Raw genomic sequence first — 17,921 nt, 5'->3', positions numbered from 1 at the left:
CAAGCTCGCTGCTGGTGGCGGGTGACTGACAGCTCTGGGTAGGGAGCCTTTTCGTTACACAAGAGGTTTCCTGGCTCAGAGTTTTGAGGGCCCGCCTAACTGCAGGGGTGTCTACAGAAGTACTATGTGCTTGTATGAGTGTGTGTGTTGTGTGTCCCTATTAGGATAGAGGTTTAAAGGGGAATTCACATATTTCCTTCGTGAGGTGAAAAAGTAATTCGAAGCGTCTGGTAGCACGGGCAGCTCATCCTGTAGACACAGCTCCTTGTCAGCAGTCGACATGTAATGCTTTAGTGAAGTGCAGGCTAAGGTAAGCTCACTGTACAGTCAGTGCTCTAAAAATATTTGTTTGCATTTACTGGGGTAAGCATGTTGAGGTTTACTACCATACGGATCTTTTCCCAGATTTGAGATTATATATATATATATATATATATATATTGCTGTACATTCTATGTGCATATTGTGAATAGATGTGCATTGGTACTGTCAAAGAAAGCTCATCCTGTTGCATGTTGCATGACCTACAGATGACATGTAATTCTGCAACTGATCAAACACATCATGGTCCAGGAGGTACTGGTCATACCATCCAAAAGTTGTCAGATTGTTTGCAACACACAAGTTTCTATAGGTTATAATGTAGCACTTTGTCAGAACATGTTACCATGGTAACAGCCAAAAAAACATCAACAAAAAACTCACCCACTGTTTATAGTTCAGTAAACACCGAGGTCAGATAGCAGATCTTTGGCCTAAATTACCCCAATGTTCTATTTGTTCCAGTGAAACATTTTCCAGAAAATAACTATACATGACTGTTTTGACTGTTGTCCTTGATTAAATGACCATTTGTTGTATTGTGTCAATGAAATTGTTCCACTGAAGAGATAAAATTAACAGAATGAAATCTGTTGGATAAGTGGACATTAAAAATTAAAAGTATACAGTAGTTCAAAGATCTGCCTGGAAAGGGAGGGTTGTAATGTGGCAAGTTATGCACCATGGTGCAACTTGCCTTGTACAACACTGCACACACTTAACCTTACCCGTGAATAGTAGAAGCTTCTATATAGAAGGGGAGCTCCAACCCCATATTGCTTTTATAATACAGCATCATAGATGCCCTTAAGATTATCTGCACAGAAACATTCAAGTTTTGCATGCATTTGTTTTTTTGTTTTGTTTTTTTTTCCATGGTCTATGCACTGTCATGATGATGCATCTCTTAACTTGCTGTTCTTGTGCTCCATGGGGGAGTGAGACCACCTGACTGCTAGTCTTGGCACCACAGGAGTGAGATGAGAGCCGGGCACAGCAGGCAGGTGTCTTACATGATTAAGTGGAACGAATGTGTCAGAGCACAGGGAGTAGGCAGAGACACCAGAGCATAAGTGTCCTCTAAAGTTAGGTCAAATCCATGTACTTCAAGCATATTAATGGAAGCCAACTGAAACTAAAATATATTTGCAAGCAGTAACCTTTGGTGCAGAAAAAAAAATGAAACAAACATAGAAGTGCTAAATATTGCAGTTCTTTGAATGGCCACTTGATGTGGGCTCCAAAAGTCAGTCTCCATAAATAGACTGCCATGTAAAGGTTTCTGAATTTACAGCAGAAATAAACACATTTCAAGGGGTCAGTGTCCTTGCTTTCAAAACAGAATGTTGCAGGTTCAAGACCACCCGTGCCCATTCTCCACTGTCAGGTTTTGCAGAAGCGTGGGTGAAAAGGAGTTGGACACAAATGCAAACTCACAAACACTGATGATGGAGTTAGAAAAGGTATGATATTGCAAACAAGCAGAGGTTCGGTACTCAGGTTGTCAAACAGCCAGGTGGAGGTATCAGGCAGACATGAAGCAGAGGCGTGGTCCAAAAAACAAGCAGAGTTCAGAAAAACAGCGAGGCAGAGATCAGACGCATAGACAAAATCAAGGTCAAAAAACAATACCTAAAATGAAGATGAACCAAGCCGAGTGCAGCCGAGTGTGAAGCGTCCGGGATGAAAATCAGCACCTCCAAATCCGAGGCCATGGTTCTCGACCGGAAAAAGGTGCTTTGCCCTCTTCAGGTCAGTGGAGTGTCCTTGCCTCAAGTGGAGGAGTTTAAGTATCTCGGGGTCTTGTTCACGAGTGAGGGACAGATGAAGCGTGAGATCGATAGACGGATTGGTGCAGCATCTGCAGTGATGTGGTCGCTGTATCGGACCGTCGTGGTGAAGAGAGAGCTGAGTAGAGGGGCAAAGCTCTCGATTTACCAATCGATCTACGTTCCGATCCTCACCTATGGTCATGAGATTTGGGTCATGACCGAAAGAACGAGATCGCGAGTACAAGCGGCCGAGATGAGTTTCCTCCGTAAGGTGGCTGGGCGCTCCCTTAGAGATAGGGTGAGGAGCTCGGTCACTCGGGAGGAGCTCGGAGTCCAGCCGCTGCTCCTCCACATCGAAAGGAGTCAGTTGAGGTGGCTCGGGCATCTTTTCCGGATGCCCCCTGGACGCCTCGCTGGAGAGGTGTTCTGGGCACGTCCCATTGGGAGGAGGCCCCGGGGAAGACCCAAGACACGCTGGAGGGACTACATCTCTCGGCTGGCTTGGGAACGCCTTGGGGTTCTCCCGGAGGAGCTGGGGGAGGTGTGTGTGGATCGGGAGGTCTGGGCGGCTTTGTTTGAGCTGCTGCCCCCGCGACCCGACTCCGGATAAAGCGGAAGAAAATGGATGGATGGATGGATGGATGGATGGATCAAAAACCAAAGGCCAAGTAAAATGGCAGCATAAAAAAGAACAAAGAAAGAATAACAAGAAAAATAAAAGGCAGAGACTAAACTGTAATGGAACTCACCATGTGGCTGAAGAATAACAGATAATACAATGACTAAAGAGGTAAAAACAGAAAATAAAACCAGTGACTAAAGTAACGCAAACCAATGATCAAAAAATGGGCAAAAAAAGGGATCAAAGAAAGGAAGAAAGATGCAGATGGGACGAAGCACAAAACAGGCCCAGGGTGGGGAAAACCATGACATCCATGTAATGTGAAGCTGAGTCAGGAAGGTCATCCAGCGTAAAACCTGTGCAAAATCAGCATGTAGATCTATATTAGATCTGCTGTGGCGACCCTCTGCATAAATGGAGAAGCTGAAAGAACTTACCTTTTACAACCTACTACTACAGGGTGACCCAAGAAATTGTCTTGGTGTCTATAGCTAGTTTCCCTGTTCATGAGAAGTATACGGGGGTTGATTTTTACATAACTCATCATTTTAAGCTGTTTAAAGCAGTGTAGTTATGAATATATCAGAACCAGTGGTACCAAATAGCTGGACACAAATGCAGAGCTCAGACCCAGATGGGATTTGGCAAAAGGGTTTTACTGGTACATAAAGCAGGGTCTGGTACACAGAAAGGCAGTCAAAAATCAGCAACAGTGTCAGAAACATTAGCCTAGGGCGTGGTCCAATAAACAGGCAGGCAGTCCAAAACACAGCTAGAAACCAGGTCGAGAAAAACTTATGAAACCGGCTATGAAGTGGTGGCATAAAACACAACGATCTGGCAAATAAACAGTGAAACCCATGAAGCTTATATACACCCTGGTGATGAGCTACTGATTAGGAACAGGTTTGTGGAAAGCACCAGAATTAGGGTGTGGACCAACAGTGTGCCTTGCTCACCACCAAGAGAGACAAACAAGAGAGATAGGGACAGACAAAGGCCAAGCAGGAAAAAACCCAGCAAGAGAAATCACATATAATAACCTAACTAAACAGAGCAAACATAATACAACAAAATCCAAACCCTGACAAAATAAGAGCTTGATCACTGAGTGACAGCCAGTTTGTGGTGGTTGCTAGCCTCAGCTGTCTGCTAGCTGTGAAGTCAGCTGTTTTTCATTCAAAACATTTTATTACAAATATCTATATCTTACCCTGTAGTTAATTGTACTAACAGACCATTCAAGAAGTCTGTGCTCCAGTATTTCCATGATGTAAAAATTTGATATTTTAAAAATGTGTTATCTTAGCGCCGTTAGCACTAATTAGCAGGTATCAAGGCAAAATCTTGGTGATGTTAACTCCATTTATGTTGCAAGGTTATTGAGGTTGGGTGCTAGCCGTGTAGTTTTTAAAACCTACACCCAAGCAACCTTTTAAAAGAACAACCAAACAGCTTTAGCTAGCTTGGTAACTTTGAGATAGGAGGACATGTTTGGACAGTCATCTCTCCTAGGTTATGCTGGTGTTGCTCACACGCCACATCTTTGTCCATTTATGGGTTGGCTCAAAGTTCTCAGACACTGCCAAGATGGCCACCTCCACTCGTTTGTCCAGTATCTACACACTCTATGGTATTTTGTAGTATATTTTCTATTGGACATACCCTTAAATGATATCCTGTGTGTCTGCAGGAAACAAACTGTTGTTTATACACCAGTAACACAAAAAGAAAAAAGAAAAATCTGCCTTTAATGTAACTGATTAATGACTTTAATCTGTCTTTGGGCTTTGGAATGAAAATAATGAATGATTTTGTTGATTCCTATTTTTTTTTTTTTTTCCTGTCATTGCTGCCTGAGTTCCTGACATTGTTTTGTCTGTGTTGTCTGTCAGAATGGTCAGCTGCAACAGCGCCTGGATAATGTTCAGAGAGAATTCATCATCTTCAACAGAGAAAAGTAGGTTCAGGTTTCCACTTAGTGAATTTTAAACAGATGGCAAACTGCCATTAAGTTAGACACATTTTTACAACTGCTCAGTGTGGCAAAACTAATGATGTTTAAAGGTAGGTAGGTAGTCCCTTTCAATTATCCACAAAATCAAAAAAAAATGTGTTTCATGCTGAAATTTCATTATTACAAAGCACTTTTATTTCTGTTGTATATCATAAAATTACAGCTAATTTTATCCCTGATAAAGAATTTATTTTGTGGGGATTCCACTGCAAATTACTTCTTTGCTTTGTAAAATCTTGCAGACAAAAGGAAGGAGGAAGCACATGTGTGCACGCATGAGGTTCAACCTTTATCCTACATTTAAAGATGGCTCGGAATTTTTTACTTCCCTCTCTGAAAAATGCATGGACATTTTTTATAAAGGAACTCACATTTTATAAAATGTGAGTTCCCCCGACTGATTCCTCATCTTGCTGAGCAAGCAAAAATGTTGTAACTGTAACAAATATGAAATGACAAAGTACCACTTGTGTCAAAAGTGTTGTTTTACCTGTCCAGCAGGTATCCAGCAAAACATTTGAGTGAAATATGCCCTGATTGTATCCTAACTTGATCTCCTATCTTCAGCTCCATGAAGCTGATCCTGCCCAGGTTTGCTATTTAAGGGTTTGAAGATTTCCCACATCATCTGTAACTTCGATGCAGAAAGTTCGTCTTGGTGCCTTGAGACTATATTTTAACCCACATGGGTCAAAATACTAAACTGTTTCGGGACAAGTTGAATTTTGATCACATTGGAAACATAAGATTGTGAATCCTTGACTTAAACACCAAGGAACAAAATTATTCATGTTGGAGTAAATCCTTTTGAAATGGTGCATCTATTGAAGTGTTATAATGCTTTTACTAGAACAGGTCACTGTGCTGTCAAGAACCAGACTGAAGATCGTGATGTGTGTACAGATGGTGGTAGACATACCTCAGGGCCCCTTCACACGTAACACAATTTTAGCCGACTAGCGCACGAAGGAGATATTGCATGCCATTCGTGAAAAATCCAAACTGCCTCCAACGCCTTGTAGAAGTGTCGCTACAACTATTCGCGCACACCAGCGGCTGAAAGACAGACAGTGCCCTGTGAGAGCCCATTCGATCCTTGCGGCAGGTGTCGGCCATATTCCAGGTGACACACACGAACATCTAACACCTCTCGCTTGACACTTTGAAAAATGTGTGGCCATTTGTGCTGTTAGCATGAGAATAGTGAGCAGATGATCACCATCAAGCTGGTTGTGAAATTTGCCTAAGCGCCCCCACGAGTGTGTATATTAATAAGTACTACACTACCTACATACACAATTACATAACAGATAACTAAAAAATAATGATCACATAACAAAGAGTGACACGTTGGTGTGTGCACTGAACTGACAGGGGGCGTAGCCACCAACAGCAGCTGCTGTTGAGATTTCTGGTTCTGGACATCCCAGCTGGAGAACACGTACCATGTTTTGAAGGACATGAAGTTACAACTGTCCACTGTGATGCACGTGTGTCTGCTTGCTGTCCTCACGTGGACATACATAAAAACATATATCGCTGTTGCGACGGGCTGCAGTGAGTGAGCACACGGCATGCACATTGACAGGCTACCCCAGGTGAAACGGACAGTCAGATCATAACACACAGTGGGCGATCTGATCATCACCCACGCGAACTCTGTTCTACATGACGCGGTGTCTGTCCTGTGGTGCCCCATCCACAGGACATGCATGCGGGGCCAGCTGGACACACTGGGCCAGCAGATGTGGACATGATAAGAGCGCACTGCTTCATTCATGTCATTTCATGACTGTACATCTGTGACCATGGGTCATCTACAGAGGAATGGTTCATACTTGTATTGTTTGCTCGATAAGAGGGATTCAATAAAATGTGGTGTTTTTTTAATGGTGTGTGGTTTTATTTTATAAATACTTTTATCTCCTTGTTGTTTCCAGCCATTTTATGCACCTTCTATAGGACAGCGATGGTAATGCAGTGGTAAAGTTTCTGGCTGGCAATCAGAGCTTTTGTAAATTGCAGGTTTGAATCCCATGGGTGGCATGTATTTCTTTTTCAACAGCAGCTGCGCAATATTGTTATGCTCCAGCTGCTCGCACTGTGTTCCCACTGTGAGGGTTTGTGCACGCTCGTTTTCACAATTTTCACAAAAAGGTCGAATGTGGTCGCCTACTGCCTACTCTTGTGCTGTGAGTGCGAATAGCCCTGACCTTTCTAAGTGTCCAGCGAGCGGTGTTAGATGTTTGTGTGCCACATCTGGAATTTGGCTGACACCTGCCGAGAGAGGAGTCAAATGAGCACGGACAGTGCACTCGCTGTCTTTTGACCTTTGTCGTGCGCAAATGGTTGTCGCAACAGCTGTACAAGGCATTTCAGGGCTGCTTTGATTTTCACACGTGGCTTTTGTCTCCTCAATCGTGTGCCATTCTGCCTCAATCATGTTATGTGTTAAGGGGCCCTCAAAGAAGAATAAAATCAACAATAACACACAGACACACACACAGTTTTTGAAGTTATTGTGAAGAAACATTTGATTCATCAAAAACATTTGAACATCAAAAGAAAGAAAGAAAGAAAGAAAGAAAGAAAGAAAGAAAAAACCTTTCACCGTAACCATGTCCACCACAACGTTACAGTTAAAACAAAAATCTATTCTTAAGAATATTAACTTAATCTAAGGCGCTAAAGTTTTAGCAACATGACTTGTAGTCTTTAGCTGTGGCAAAACTATGTTTTAGATTAGTGCTCGTCACGTTTTGCTACAAGTGTTTTGGCAAATATCTGCAGCGACAGTGGACTGCAACTTCATAGTTGAAATGAAATAAATAAATACATGCCACAAAAAATGGGAAAATGTGATGCATATAAGATGTCTAGCTTTAGCTCATTTGCAGTCTTCGTCCCTGGTCAGGCTTTAGAATATACTAAAAAATAATCCAATGCAGTGGTACATATACAAGGAATAATACAATGACTACAATGAATAAGTACCATGAATAAATAAACACAGTTACAGTTGTAAATTATAGATTGAAACACAAGTTAAATTTAACATTAAACATTAGTAAAGTGTTATTGTATTAAACATGACTTGGGAGAAATTAATGTTCACATTTCTGCTGCTGCTTGAGCTAATGTTTAAGTTTAACACTAAACCTCTTTAGTTCTGTTTGAGATTTAATTTCTAATGGTAAAGAATTCCATAGGTGTGTATCTTGCACTGAGAGGGATGGTTGGCCAAATGTTGCCCTGCACCTTTGAATTTTACAGTTTCGATTGGTTATGTTCCTTGTCATTCTCCTACAGTTGTCTTTTTTTTAAAGATCTGAGACATCACTTGTGAGGCCAGTCCATTTACACACTTGGAAACAATTTTCAGAAAGAAGAATTTTATAAAGTTTAAAAAGTCAACAAATGGTGCTTCTCAATGATTTTGCATTGGTGCTATTTTTTTAGGCTCCTGGTATAAAATTTTCAAAGTTTGTTTATAAAGTGAGAATAGAGGTCTAGTGACATCAGGTCAAGGAAAGATTTGAAGGAGAATTTGTGAAAAGACAACTATAGTGTTAAGAGAACTGAGTACACTTAGCTTATGCTATGTAATGTGGTGATAATTAGTGATGGTCAGATGAGGCTTCATGAAGTATTTGCTGTTTTCCAGAGCCCATTAGATGGCAGCTTCTTTTTAAGCGTTTGCTTTGAACCCTGAATGTTTGAAGGTCAGGACTGAGAACCACAGTTCCAAAGAATACTAGAGGATTTGTTGTCTACTACTGAGGTTACACTTTTTGCAAAAAAGAAGAAAAAAAAATCATCACTAACTCTGACTAGAAACTGGATGCTAATGGCTAAAGTGCAAAGAAAAACCTACACATTGCACAATCCACAAAACATTGTTGGTGTGATCAACATTCTATCAACCACATAGCTGAACTGAAAGTAAGAATCTTAAAGCATCTTAATTTCAGTACGGCACAATATGGATTTTTTTTAAGGGCAAGTGCCTTGTTTGCAGTAGGAAGTGTTTTTTTTATACAGTATAAAATGACCTTATTAAATAAATATAGAAATTTTAAAAAGTCGTGTTTGTTGTGTGGGCCGCCCGAAGAGGAGGTACTGCTGCCCAACACCAGAGGGCGCCCTGCCTGTCGTCGGGTTTCAGGCACCAGAGGGCGTAGTCGCCTCACAGGAGCCCGGAGCTGACAGCTGTCAGTCATCACCTTATCATCATCACATACCATAAAAGCCTGGGAGAGACATCACAACTCCGCCAAGTTATCAGCTTACCCGACAGGTAACCTACTCAGCCACTTTGTGCCATTCGCACAATTATTGCTACTGATCTTTGCAGTTGTAACCTTTGGTATACTCGCAGCTTGGAGCTGAGTTTGTGGAAGTTGGAACGAGTTGGCGTTTCCACTCCTCACTTTCCTTATCGCTAAGTATACTGTTGGTGTTGCTGTTTGGTGACCGAGCAGAACATACTGCTCGATCATAGGATGGAGGCTCTCACCACTCAGGTGGAAGCGCGCGCACAGGGCGCGGCTGCTGCTCCTCCTCCTGCGGACCTGTTGCTGAACAGAGACCCTCCAGTGGTCGTTCAATGAACCCCCCCCCCCCCCCCCCCCCCCGTCCCCTGAAGGATACATTAGCCCCCCGGAGCCGTACGGAGGTTGTGTTGAGACGTGCGCGGACTTCTTAATGCAGTGCTTGCTCGTCTTCGCACAACGTCCCATGATGTACACGTCAGACTCCAGCCGGGTGGCTTATGTCGTAAATTTGCTTCGAGGTGAGGCACACACCTGGGCTACGGCGCTTTGGGAACAGAGTTCACGGCTTCTAACGACATACACTGGGTTTGTGAGGGAGTTCAGACAGGTGTTTGATCACCCGAATCAAGGCGAAACTGCTTCAAACGTGTTGCTGTCAATCCGACAGGGGCGCCGGAGCGCCGCTGAGTATTCAGTCGACTTCCGCGTTGCGGCAGCGAGGGCCGGCTGGAATTCGGTAGCGCTCCACACCGCCTTTATAAGGGGGCTGTCTCTGGCCCTAAACGAGCACCTGGTGGCAAAGGACCAGCCGCGGGAGTTAGACAACCAATTAAAAGAACGTCGACGGGAGCGAGACGAGGGGCGTGACCAGGCACGCGCCGTCCCTCTCCCTTCCGGGTCTGAAGCAGCGCCGTCCTCCCCCCGCTCCAAAGCCAGAGCGTTCCGCGTGACAACAGCTCTCCCTGCTGTCGATGTTAGTGACATGAGCAGGGCTGAATTGAGATTGAATGACAGACAAAGGAGGCTGGCACGCGGAGAGTGTTTTTACTGCGGCTCGAGTGAGCATATGCAGAAAAACTGCCCCAAGCGGTCAAAACGACAACGCTCACCCTTAGAGACTGGGCTAAGGGTGAGTCATCATACTCACGAGGGAAAGACACGAAAATCCGCACGAGTCCCAGTCAAGATCCTCTGTGAACCAGCTGTTTGTGAAGGGCGAGAAGTGCGAGTTCCACCGTACTTCTTTGTCCTTCCTGGGGTTCATCATCTCCTCCAACTCCGTCGCACCTGATCCGGCCAAGGTAGCGGCGGTGAGAGATTGGCCCCAACCAGCAAGCCGTAGGAAGCTGCAACAGTTCCTCGGCTTCACAAATTTCTACAGGAGGTTCATCAGGGGCTACAGTCAGGTGGTTGGTCCCCTGACAGCCCTGACCTCCCCAAAAGTCCCATTCACCTGGTCGGATCGGTGCGAAGCCGCGTTTAGGGAGTTGAAACGCTGCGCCAGTTCTGGTACAGCCCGATCCTAACCGCCAGTTTGTAGTTGAAGTGGATGCCTCTGACTCAGGGATAGGAGCTGTGCTGTCCCAGAGCGGGGAGTCCGATAAGGTTCTCCACCCTTGTGCCTATTTTTCCCGCAGGTTGACCCCAGCAGAACGGAACTATGACATCAGCAATCGGGAGCTCCTGGCGGTGAAAGAGGCCCTGGAGGAGTGGAGACACTTGTTGGAGGGAGCTGTGGTTCCATTCACGGTTTTCACTGACCATCAGAACCTGGAGTACATCCGGACCGCTAAGTGTCTGAACCCCAGGCAAGCCCGTTGGTCACTGTTCTTTGGACGTTTTGACTTCAGGATCACCTACCGCCCCGGGACCAAAAACCAATGGTCTGACGCACTGTCCCGGGTACATGAAGAGGAGGTCAGAACAGAGCTGTCGGAGCCACCTGACACCATCATCCCGGAGTCCGCTATCGTCGCCACCCTCACGTGGGACGTGGAAAATATCGTCAGAGAGGCCCTGACGCGTCACCCGGACCCCGGCGGTGGATCATCAAACAGATTGTACGTCCCACCAGACGCAAGAGCTGCGGTCCTGGACTTCTGTCACGGTTTCAAGCTCTCCTGCCACCCAGGGGTGCAAAGAACCATGGCAGTGGTCCAGCAGCGATTCTGGTGGGCGTCAATGGAAGCCGATGTCCGGGAGTATGTCCGGACCTGCACCACCTGTGCCAGGGGCAAGGCAGTTCATCAAGCAGAGAGAGGACTCCTCCAGCCGTTGCTGGTGCCTCGACGCCCCTGGTCCCATATAGGCCTGGACTTCGTCACGGGTCTCCCTGCGTCCCAGGGTATGATGACCATCATGAAGATAGTGGACCAATTCTCCAAGGCGGCCCACTTCATGGCCCTCTCGAAGCTTCCGACGGCCCAGGAGACTGCAGACCTCCTGGTCCACCACGTCATGCGTCTGCATGGTATCCCCACAAACATCGTCTCAGACCGTGGCCCCCAGTTCTCCTCGCAAGTCTGGAGGAGTTTCTGTAGGGAACTGGGGGCCACCGTGAGCCTCTCGTCCGGGTACCACCCACAGATGAATGCACAAGCAGAGCGGGCTAATCAAGATCTGGAGTAGGCCCTAAGATGTGTGATCTCCGCACACCCGACGGCCTGGAGTCAACATCTGGCCTGGATCGAGTACGCCCACAACAGCCAAGTCTCATCGGCGACCGGCCTCTCCCCCTTTGAAGCGTGCTTGGGGTACAAGCCCCCATTGTTTCCGGCCGTGGAGGGAGAGGTCGAGGTCCCCTCGGTCCAGGCCCACCTCAGGAGGTGCCGTCAGGTGTGGCGAACAGCCTGCTGTGCCCTTCTGAAAGCCCGGACAAGGGTGAAGGACCATGCAGATCGCCGACGCACCCCGGTCCCCGCTTACCAGACCGGGCAGGAGGTCTGGCTGTCTAGAAAGAACATTCCTCTGCACACGGACTCACCAAAGTTGACGGACAGATTTATCGGACCCTTTCCCATCATCAAAATCATCAGTCCAGCCGCAGTGAAGCTGAAACTCCCAGCTTCACTGCAGATTCTTCCGGTATTTCATGTCTCAAAGATCAAGCCCTGCCACACAGCCGACCTCTGCACCCCCGGACCAGCGCCGCCTCCTGCCCGCATCATTGACGGGGAGCCTGCATGGACCGTAAGAAGCGTCCCTTGATGTTCGCCAGAGGGTCGGGGGTTCCAGTATTTGGTGGATTGGGAGGGGTACGGACCCAAAGAGTGCTCCTGGGTGAGAGGAGCTTCATCCTGGATCCCGGCCCTCCTGGCCGACTTCTACCAACGACACCACCCCGACAAGCCTGGTCGGGCGCCAGGAGGCGCCCGTTGAGGGGGGGGTCCTGTTGTGTGGGCCACACGAAGAGGAGGTACTGCTGGCCAACACCAGAGGGCGCCCTGCCTGTCATCGGGTTTCAGGCACCAGAGGGTGTAGTCGCCTCACAGGAGCCCCAGGAGCCTGGAGCTGACAGCTGTCAGTCATCACCTCATCATCATCACATACCATAAAAGCCTGGGAGAGACATCACAACTCCGCCGAGTTATCAGCTTACCTGACAGGTAACCTACTCAGCCGCTTTGTGCCATTCGCACAATTATTGCTGCTGATTTTTGCAGTCGTAACCTTTGGTATACTCGCAGCTTGGAGCTGGGTTTGTGGAAGTTGGAAGGAGTTGGCGTTTCCACTCCTCACTTTCCTTATCGCTAAGTATACTGTTGGTACTGCACGTTCTCAGTGTTTTCTGGGAGTGGTGCATTTTTTCCCTCAGGAAGGAACTGTGATTTTTGCTGACTGTTGCTGGGTGTACTCACACCCACCGTAACCTGTTTGTTTTTCCTGCCAGCAGAACCAGATCTGACAGCTGGGAGCAGTGGCCACCTGGCGACTCGGATTTGGCGGCTCCGGTGTGTTGCAGGTCTCCGTTGGCAGTGGAACCTTGTGGGTCCTGGCTCTTCTCTGGATAAGGCATCTCCTATCCTCGGGCCTGCCCACACGTCACCTTTTTGTGGAACTTTTGATTGACAGACTAAAGCAGTATTTGACCTATAGTGCACATTTGCAATATTAAATTGTATTTATTGGCATCTCTATTGTCCATTCATTTACGCCCCCTGTGTGGGTCCGTGTCTTACACTTTCCCAACAGTGTTGTACATTCCAACACAGATTACATCCAGAACAGTACTAAAAGAGTCGTTAAAACTGAAATTGTGCCATCGACCAGGATGCTGACATCATGTGGTGAGAGTGGGTGTGGCACAAGATCTAAGAAGAATGTGGCAAATTTAAAATATAATTAATAATTAGGCTGATTCCCAATCAATATTGCATGGAATCGAGATGTGACAAATCATGCATATACATTTTGGGGATGTTAAGCAGTACTGCTCGTGTGTCCTAGAACATGCTAGAATATCATACAAATACATGATCATTGCAAACCTGGCAACACCTGTGACGTGATACTTGGATGTTGACTTGATCAAAGGTGGTAAGGTTAAAAAAAACCTAAAAAAAAAACCTTGGTGACTTTATTATGTTTACCATCACAGACTGAAGAACTGTGCTTATTTTCAGAACTTTTGCATTTTGTAATGTGGGGTTTTTTCAAAAAAAAAATGTTTAGACATTGCGGAGTAGAGAAGCTTGAATCTTCAACTGGACTGGGTTGCTTGATGTGAGGACATTTCGCTTCAAATTGCAGAAGCTTCCTCAGCTAAAATTCTTGCTCTGACAGTCTGACTTCCGTCTTGACTCTTGTAGAGAAGAAACTTCTCTACTTTTCTCTACTTCTCTCCTCTTCTCTACAAGAGTCAAGATGGAAGTCAGACTGCCAGAGCAAGAATTTTAGCTGAGGAAGCTGCGAATTGAAGTGAAACGTCCTCACATCAAGCAACCCAGTCCAGTCGAAGATTCAAGCTTCTCTACTATGGAAACCACCTGGACAACTGAGAGCCTACACAGTAGACATTGCGGACATTGTGTCTATTCATTCATATGCTCCTCACTTAACAGGTCAAAGAAGACAGCTGTGGACTCAAAGTCTTCTTCAGAGCTGTCCATCAGCGAGAAGAACAAGGTAATAGAAGATGGACAGAACAACAACGTCGAGCCTGCTGCTTACAGATCAGGATAGGCCGAACACTTACCCGCTTTTACCTGCACTGCGCCGTAAATAGTAGATCACCAGTTTGCACCCATTCTCCCTTCGGCACCGGGACTGATCTTCGATATCTCTGCATGGCAGCAATGCCTCGTGAAACTGTTCTCCAGGCACTTGTGCGTCACTACTCACATCTTCAGACCTGCAGGTGGGAACTTCCCCTAAGACCAGCTTTTCCCCTTTGTTTTTCTTTCACAAGCTCCCGTTTGTGCTCGGGGTCCACCACAGCAGCATCGAGCGCAGATCTGCACAATGCTCTACATGGCAGTCCTCCTGAGGGGACTCAAGCTGTAAAAGCAGAACAGGGTATGGAGTGGACTCCAACTGGGGACTTCACGTTGGAAGGCAAGCGTACTAACTACTTGTCTGCTAATCCACCTAACTGCTAATCCTACTCTCCTTTAAGACTCTGGTGCTCCGGTTACTCTCCTACGAAGAGAAGTTGAAGTCCACCTGCCCAGAAATTTACAGGAAACAGTGGGTGTATGCTCCAAAGACAGGAGTGTGATCTCAGCAAGGCTTTACGATATCCAGTGTTGTGTGGACTCCAAATGAGAGAGCACACAGAGCTTTGATGTGGGTACATTTGGGGGCTGGAATCTGAAGCTCGGTTCCATGTGACCTGAGGTTTGAGCACAACACTGTAAGAGCGCCTGTAGCATTTCAAGCAGAGCGTTCCCAAATAAAACGAGGCCTTTGTTTTTAACATAGATCCTTCTCTAAGGCTTTACCATGACCGGTTCCCTTTGTCATAACAGCGGGTACATGGCTGAAGCGGTCATTGTAGCTGTAGAACTGCAACATTTGCTACAACTGTTGTATATACAGGTTAAAAAAAAATGTGTGCTGTGTGTGAATCAGTAGTAATTGCAGGGGAAAAAGAAATGCTTTATGTTCACATTGTGGCTCCGCCTCAACAGAAATAGAAATTCAGCACTTTGTGTTTTGCTCCCGTTTCACATGTATTGAAGTAAAAGACTTAGACCTTCTTCTATGCCCACAAATAATGTTGTTTTCCATGAATTTTGTTCACAAATTTGTTTAAATCCATGTTAGTGTACACGTGAGACCTTGCCAAGATAATCCCTCCACCTGCTGTTTGTGACATGTCAAGATGCGAATTAAACAGCATGATTACTGACAGATGTGTTAGAATTGGGTCACAAAAAAAGTCACTTTAAAAAAAAAAAACATTTTTTTCGGTGAAGAAGCCAGATGTGGACTGGCATGGTTACACTTGGGCAGCAGTTGTGAGATTGGTTGGAAACCACATTGGAGGTGGCTTTATGGCCAACTACATGAACCCTCAAAACTTCTGACATCTCTAGTATTATGTTGTGTGATAAAACTGCACATTATAGACTTGACTTTTACTGAGACCAGTGTTGAGAAAGTTACTTTTGAAATGTAATAGGTTACAAATTACTTGTTACTCTGTTAAAGATGTAATAAGTAATGGCATGATTTTAATTATTTTATCAGCATAATGTAACTTATTACTTTTGATTACTTAGTGATTACTTTTCTAAGGGCCCCTTCACACAGTGCAGTTTGGTTGAATATGGCGAAACAGCGTGAATTAGCGCACCACAAAATATCGTGCTGACGGACAAGTGTGCACTATCCCGTGCAAGAGTTCGTGCATGCAACGATGTCTTTCGAGCATGAACACAGTACGAGGTGCACCACATCACGCTGCTTACGTGGAATAAATAAAAAATAAAAACCAGCTGGTACCTATGGAACCACATTGTGTTGCTTATGTAGAAAACATTAAAAAAGAAGAAAACATCCCACACACGGGACTTAAACCCGCACCTTCCAAAAGCTCTGATTGCCAGTCACAAACTTTTCCAGTACAAAGCTGTCCTTTGAAAGCTGCGGGAACCTGCCTCCTATCAGGAAGGACATGGAAGTACTACAAAAAATTTAAATGACACAAAATATAAAAACACTGCATTTATCAAGCGGGCAATACAAATCTCTGATCCTCCCCTGCATCACCCAGTGTCCCGAACTTTTCTGTCTCCTGAGCAACAACATTCCAGGCATTCCCATTGTTACAAAACTGGCTGGTTTGTGTGGAATAAATGTCACTAAATTTGTTGCCTGTTGCGAGATAAGATTTTTTAGTCGAAGGTCAAAAGCGACCTTGACACTTGTACAAATTTGATCTCTATACTGCCACGCAATTCTTCATGCCAATGCGTCTCGCTTTGTCCCTCTTGATACCACACTATATAAAATAGCAAGCCTGTGCCGTATAATTTCGTAGCCTATGATACATTTACTCCCAGGACTTGGCTGATGAAACTACTCTCTCATCATAGAGAAATGATCTACAGCTACAGGTTGCCTCGTGCACATCATGTGGTGGAGAACGCATTTAGAATCTTGTCTAAAAGGTAATTTTATATATATAGTAATAGTAGTAATGGATTGGTAAAATAATTGCATTGTCATTCCTTCTTATGAGTTAAATTATGTATTGTGTATGAATTATGTTGTAATTATGTAAAGTTATGTTTATTATCTATTCATAATCTAATTTCAGATTGAAAATGCCCTATGCGCAATGATACACAATATTCACAACTAGTTCACGCAATTGGCACTCATTTGCCTGAAATTTTGAACATTTCAATTTACGATGAGTTTCTCATTGGCACTCAAGATTACGTCTAGCAACAGTTACTAAATTGGCAATAATGAGACAGCGTTTGCTTATGGGCCTGTCACACCTTGATGATTTAACCAGCTTATGCCGACGTATGAAAAATTTGGTGAATGTGCTGGCATATGTCAAATACGTTATGGGTAAATTTTGGATAGGTTAACAGCACGATGAAGCATGCTGATATTTGTCATACTGCAGTGAGGTCATCAAAAAGTTGTGTGCATGCACAATATTTTCAACGTATACGTCCCGCATATGTGGGCCATAAGTTGTAGGTAAGTTATGTGATTGTTGACAAACATTACTTGTTAGCTACTTATGAGTCAAAATACTGTCTAGCGTACCCAAAACGTATTTCTAACCTATGAGTAACGTGCTTTGAACCTATGTATAACTTATATTTAACTTATCTCCAACGCATATTGATGTATGCAGTGGTGGGCACACTTCCGATAATCCGATAACATAATTATCAAAGAATGTTTTCATTATCGGATTATCTTTTTAGATAAATTTAAAAACCATCATCGGACTAATTATCTTCCGATAACTTTTAGACCGTTAACGCACTAAACTAAGCTGAACACTAAAAAACATTTTCAAAACTGTTAAAGCTGTTGAGACCTACCTGTTAAAAGTTTCCTAATAAGCATGTTGTTCTACCCTCTGCAAACAGAAACCACTCTATTGTCTATAAGCAAAGACAAACTGGTGACCAAAAAAAAAAGTAATTTCTTTAACACCATACTAATTAACCAATGTCACCAAGTCATCCAGAGGCATACATGTTTAACTTATCATTCAAATTTTAACCACTCATTTTAGACAAGTTATTTAACATTATTGTCATGTCTGAAGTTTATAAAGTGAAAATATCAGATATATATTTTCGTTTTAAAGTAATGTGCTAATTTTTAAGGTTTTGTGAGCACATGCTGTGCCAGGCAGCAATGCATTATGGGTAGCATAAGGTAATGTTCAGGGTCCACAGATAACAGCATTAAACTCTAGTGCCTAAAACTCTCGTGAA

The 17,921-nt window shown here is 44.6% G+C and overlaps 1 protein-coding gene across 1 annotated transcript in view; it reads left to right on the top strand.

Moving 5' to 3' along the window:
• Window positions 1–14,204, top strand: part of LOC117517089 (serine/threonine-protein kinase 32A-like) — a 197,127-nt gene extending 182,923 nt beyond the window's left edge. Inside the window, exons 9-10 of the mRNA XM_034178002.1 lie at window positions 4,611–4,675; window positions 14,067–14,204. Of these exons, the coding sequence (XP_034033893.1) occupies window positions 4,611–4,675; window positions 14,067–14,187 (186 nt within the window). The 3' untranslated portion in view covers window positions 14,188–14,204. The remainder of the gene's footprint in view (window positions 1–4,610; window positions 4,676–14,066) is intronic.
• The last annotated feature ends 3,717 nt before the right edge of the window (window positions 14,205–17,921 follow it).

Source organism: Thalassophryne amazonica, chromosome 9 (genome assembly GCF_902500255.1).
Source record: "Thalassophryne amazonica chromosome 9, fThaAma1.1, whole genome shotgun sequence".
NCBI classification, from domain to species: Eukaryota; Metazoa; Chordata; class Actinopteri; order Batrachoidiformes; family Batrachoididae; genus Thalassophryne; species Thalassophryne amazonica.
The sequence above is the reverse complement of the archived record's forward strand: the minus strand, read 5'-3'. Positions and strand labels throughout refer to the sequence as shown.